Genomic DNA, 6,000 nt, shown 5'->3' on the forward strand with positions numbered 1-6,000 from the left:
AAACGAACGGTGTTGGACATACACGGTTTCCACCCGACAGCGACGAAAACAGACACGCACGCACATGTGAGAGTAGAACAAGCATTGGTTATCGCACATGCCAGCGTGCGGGCACGACATACAGTATAAGCATGAAACAGAGCGCGTGCACGCATGTTTGTGTGTACTGTACGAGTGCGTTTATGATGTAAACCCAGGCAGAGAGCAGAATGTCAGGCAGGTTTACATTAGTCAGCAGATGTAGTGGGCCACATCATTAGTCACCCTGACACCCATTTCGAGCCCGTGGTTTATTGATGAGGCCGAGCTAAACCCCACCTCCTTAACACACACACACACACACACACACACACACACACACACACACACATCCTCCTCTGCCATAGTGAACAGCAGCAACAGGAGACCGGTTCAGTGTCTCAGGTCTCACTCTGCCAAGGAAGAGAAGGGCAGCCACATTGTGTGAGAGGGTGCATGTAAACCAAGCCAGCCGTGGATAAAAAATCTGGTTCATGTGCCCGCTACGGGAAAATCCTCATTGTTAATTTATCCGTTGATAACTCTGAGAGAGTACACATGTTAATGGTTCATTTTGGTTACATCTGTTGTGTGTGCACTATCAAGAGTTAAATTAAAGGTGATACACCATGCATTAAAAAAGTATTTATGTCATATTGTTTATGTCCCAAAAACGTTTTTCAAAAGGTTTGAGGCTAAATTACCACTCCTGAATAGAAAGCCTCTCTCATTTTTGAATGACTCTCAGAGCATTTAAGCTGCAGTACCACCTTTGGCCTGAACTGACCCCCCCCCCCCCCCCCAAAAAAATATATTTTTGAAAAAAAAAGTTTTTTTGAAGATTTTTTTTATTTTTTATGATGACGTCACAATCGGCAGATGACGTCACAATCGGCAGCAAATCTGGACAGCCTGTTTTGAGAACCCGTGGGATACTTTTAACCTTCGCCTGCTCAAAACCTGAGAAAGACACAATGGTCAGAAATGGGACTTTGTGAGGATAGAAGGTGCTAGTGGGACCCCAAAAAAAGGTTTTAAAATAGGAAAAAGTGACATTTCATGGTGTATCACCTTTAACACAAAGGCTTTTACCGCACACACAATGTCAACAGAGTTTGACGGACAATTTGATACACAGAGCATTTTCACCCAATTTGTGGGTCATTCATCTCTTCACGGGGGTCTAGATGTGTCCATGCCAAGGCTAAACAGGCATTCTTTGAGACACACACAGAGGTAATTGCCGAAGTGGCCGAGAACTCCATTGACTAGTATAGGTGTAAACAACACAGGTGGATTAACGGTCTTGTACACTCCCAAGAGTTTAATTGACAAAGAGTATTTTACAGTGTAGATATAAGCTCTATGCATCGCTAAATTGGGCCTCTTCCTTACTTCCTTCGCATGTATTACTAATGATGCTAATGAAGGCTTTCATTTAGTGTATCACAGTCTCAACTCTCAACCTTCTTTTTTTTTCTAGGTACCCCATAACTCTGAAGCTGGGCTCAAACCTGGATGGTTCGAGTGGCGCGATTACATACAAAGTGAATGCAAAGACGAGACGACGCGCTGCGCGAATCATCCGATAGTGGCGGCGCGAACGGTCACCTCCTACAGTATCTTCGGCCCACGCGGACAAATCCAACTGAAGTGACCTTCGCTTCACCCCCGCTCCACCCATCGCGTCCTGACAGCCAATCAGCGTTGATGTTGTCCGGAGACGGACGTTTTTTCCGGGTGTTTCGCCTCGATTCCAACGGGACATGATTTTTTTACCAACGCGGACCTGCGCGACCAGAATGAAGCGATAGAAGCGGCTAGAATAGAAGAAATAGCTTCAGGTTTGGACGCAGCTTGAGAGTGTACACATGGAACCAAGAGTTACACTAGCCTGGTTAATAAACCAGACTGCACAACACCACCCCCTGGCGGCGACACGCAGTGAGGAATTAGTATGAGCAACGCCAGGCTAGAGTTACACACCCATAATGGGCCATTTGGAACCACCTCAAGGGGGGTCCCTGGACAACACTTTGAGACCCACTGGTGGAGCAGAGTGTTTCCAGTGAGCCAACATGGACAACGTCAGCACCCTGACTCCGTTTGACCAGAATGGAACAGAGCCTTCATTAGTATTATCGGTGAAGGAAGTAACAGACAAGGATTAGGAAAACTAGGCCCAATTTCTTTCCAATATGGCTGCTGTGCATAGAGCCTATTGGGGTCGATCCCAAACACGTTGTTTCGTTTAAATAGGGGGTCCATGGGTGGCCTACTTCATATTACACTGGGAGTCCTTGAAACTCAAAAAGATTGAGAGCCAGTGCGTTAACAAACACACAGAAGGAGCCATCCACAGTGAACCAGCTGCAGGAAGCGAGCCGCACTGGGTCATCATGCCATGCTGACAGCGTGGCAATGAGCTCAGAGCCATTCATGGCCTCCTTGTCTGACATTTAGCAGAGGATGCTGCAATTTGTCAGCCTCCAGTCTGACTCACACAATCACAACACAGTGTGCTCATAAAGACGAATATTACCCGTCAGCCCCAACGGTGCCACATGGCAGACCTGTGAGCGTGCACACCCGCGCACGCACACACCCGCGCACGCACACACACACACACACACACACACACACACACACACACACACACACACACACACACACACACACACACACACACACACACACAAAGTGTAATACTCTAACCAAGATTATGAGAGATGAATTTATGGTTACACTCAGTAAATTGACTATATTATAATGACAGGAGGAAATATATCGTCGTTGTCGGGTAGAAACTTTGTATCTCCAAGTTTCAAATTTGTACGTTCTTTCACAAAGTAAAGCCTTGCTTCACCATACAAGGCTGTCACACAAAAGTGTGACGTACACAAAAGTACACAAAGTACACAACGCCTCGCGGTGCGATGCGTTGTGTGTTTGTAGATCGGCTGTTTTCACTATTAAATCATTTTTAAAATGATAAATGCAAAACCAACGGTTTTGGACATACAAGGTTTTCACCCGACAATGATATAGTGACCTAAAAAATATGTCAAATCCAGGTCAAGCGACTCTTGCCCACAAATGAAATGATGCATCACCACGGCCACGCCGTTCCATTTTGTAGAGCTAATACAAGGCAATTTATGGGTTTGTTTACGGAAATAATTACCAAGGCCCAGGGCTGCAGGTTAACTAGGCATACAGGCCTGTAGCAGTGCAAAATGGAAACTGGCCTGGCTTTTGAGATTGCGTTTTAATAACAATAATTATCTATGCCCAGCGTGGAAATGCAAATAACAGATCAGGCCCCCTTGCCATTTCAACATGCAACAGCATTAGTATATTCCCCTCCCCTGCCGAGAGACCTTTTATGGCATGAAGAAATGAATTTTCACTTTATGTCAAGTGTATGTCTCACAAAAACAGAAGCGCTGCTTTGCTGTGATGCCGGGGGAAGGGACTCGCAAGACATGAAGACAAGAACCAAAACATGAAGTGTTTTGGTTCATTCTGAAATGGTCTTCCTTCCAACCCACAGTCAATATAAAGAGGGAGAGCTCGTGCACGGTTGTGTTATCTTTCACTCCCTCCCTCTCTCGTCTCGTCATCTTTGTTTCACAGCAATGTTTTCTACCTTTTCCCCCGGTCCCTTCTTATATATATCATCCATCTGTGTAGTCTGCCTCCCTTTACTCCCACAGGTGATGTGTAAAGGCCAGACTGTGGCACAGCCATTACGGAGAGAAAAGAGGAGATTGTGATGGCTACTCTTCTCCCAGAAGACTACAGTCTGCAGTAAAATAAGGAAAAAGAAAATCACAGACAAACCTTCCCTTTCGTTTTTACTGACAATTGATTTTTCTGTCTTTCTGTCACTGATTTGCAACGCATGCTGTTCTGAACAGTGATATGTGTGGTCTTCCCCTGCAGTCGCTGGTTTCTGACTGGAGAGTGTGTTTCGCGACTAATCCTGGGACCAGATAATCAAACACACGCATATACCCATGTGTAACACACAGATATACTGATTTAATGCATGCACATCGACACACCTCACACACAGGCACGTGCACACATACACATCAAAGGGGCCTTGAGCCCCTGCCCTTTTATCTGTAAAAGTGCCCTCTCAAGACCATAAATGCAGTTCTTTCTATGGCGAAAGAAATGCAAATGCCCTATTTCCATGCCATATCTTGAAGGCAGTGTTCTCCTGAACTTGAATGCAGCATCTTATGTTGAAATAATAGATCTCTGAGAAGAAATCAAGCATCGAAAATAGACGACTCTCCAAGCTCATAGCGCGCGTTTTGAGCTTGGAGGTCGGCTATTTTTGATATTTTCACCAAAAGGCCCTTTTAGAAATGTCAGCCCCTGCTTCTCTAACATTCTCTGCACGTCCCTGCACACAAACACACACAGGCACACGTGTGCGCGCCGCACACGGGCGCCGCACACGGGCACCACTCTTCTTTGAGCGCACGCGTGCGGCGCGCACGCGTGCGGCGCGCACGCGTGCGGCGCGCACGCGTGCGCTCAAAGAAGAGTGGTGTGTCGGGCTCTTAGCCTCTTACCCGAGCGTGGTCATGGTGACGATGGTGTACCAGAAGGAGGCGGGGATGCTGGTGAACTTGCTGGACGAGGAGCCCTTCTCGGCGTAGAACATGACGGTGGCGAAGATGATGATGGCCATGGTGAGCGAGAAGAGCAGGAAGCCCAGCTCCGAGGCGCAGCTCTTCAGCGTGTAGCCCAGGATGCGCAGGCCCTGCGAGTGCCGGGAGAACTTGAAGATGCGGAAGACGCGGAAGACGCGCAGCGTGACGAAGGCACCGCTCACGTCCTCGTTGTCGGTCATCACCAGGCCGATGTAGTACGGCAGTATCGCCACCACGTCGATGATGCTCATCACCGAGCGCATGAAGCGGTAGCGGCTGGGAGCGGCGAACAGCCGCATCAGGTACTCCACCGTGAAGATCATGACGCACGCCGTGTCCATGCAGAAGAACGCCACCGTGTAGCGGTCGCCGCACGGCACCTCCTTGTGGTGGGGCGCCGTGCCGCACGGTACCGTCTCCACCACGTTGGTGAGGACGGAGATGGCGATGAAGAAGCCGGTGACGTAGTAGAAGACCAGCGCCATGGTGGAGGTGTGCGGGTTCTCGAAGGCGCGCCACATGCTCTCCCGCCAGGTCATGTTGGGCGGCTTGACGTCCTTCTTCTCGTCCAGGTCGTCCTGCAGCCGCTCGGCGTTCTCCCGCTTGCGGTCCTTGTACTCCTCGTAGCAGCAGTCGCCGATGATCTCCGGGATGATGCCGAAGAAGGACAGTTCTTCTTCGTACGAGGTGATGCACTCGCCACGCGGGTAGTGCAGCTTGCCCGTGCGGTAGAAATTTAGCAGGGCGCGGAACACGTCGGGGTCGCGGTCGAAGAAGTACTCGTGCGTCTCCTCGTCGAAGAAGAACTCCTTCTCGGAGCTGCCGAGCAACGTGTCCGGGTAGCGGTCCAGCGTGTTGCGCCACGTCTGGAAGCGCCGCCCGCTCACGTTGAGGACGATCAGCTCGTCCTTCCGGCGGTGCTTCTCGGGGGGCGCCACGGGCATGGGCAGGTTGGCCACGGGCATCCACCCGATGGCCGCCGCCCGGGCGAATGGGAGCCACGCCGCCACTCCCGCTGACATGCTGACAAGTCCGGCTCTGGGTGAGGTGAGGGGGGGAGCAAGTCCAGTGCCTTCACGACCAGCTTGACCTCAGCTCATTCACCATCTGCAGAGAGAGAGAGAGAGAGAGAGAGAGAGAGAGAGAGAGAGAGAGAGAGAGAGAGAGAGAGAGAGAGGGGTTTGGATGGACAGGGAGTGAACGTTTTTGAAAGAGACAAACCGACATGGTGACTGGAAGACATGGACCAGAAGGCTGATGAATGAAGAGATAGGAATGCAAGAGAAACTGGATTCAGGGGTGGGGGTGCCAA

The 6,000-nt window shown here is 49.8% G+C and overlaps 1 protein-coding gene across 1 annotated transcript in view; it reads right to left on the bottom strand.

The window, feature by feature from the left end:
• The window catches only part of kcnd3 (potassium voltage-gated channel, Shal-related subfamily, member 3), a gene marked incomplete at both ends in the record, with an annotated part of 260,216 nt that extends 254,506 nt beyond the window's left edge, over window positions 1–5,710 (bottom strand). Inside the window, one exon of the mRNA XM_080732609.1 lies at window positions 4,608–5,710. Coding sequence (XP_080588735.1) covers window positions 4,608–5,710 — 1,103 coding nt within the window. The remainder of the gene's footprint in view (window positions 1–4,607) is intronic.
• Window positions 5,711–6,000: the final 290 nt, after the last annotated feature.

Source organism: Nannobrachium achirus (genome assembly GCF_963921795.1).
Source record: "Nannobrachium achirus genome assembly, chromosome: 9".
NCBI lineage: Eukaryota > Metazoa > Chordata > Actinopteri > Myctophiformes > Myctophidae > Nannobrachium > Nannobrachium achirus.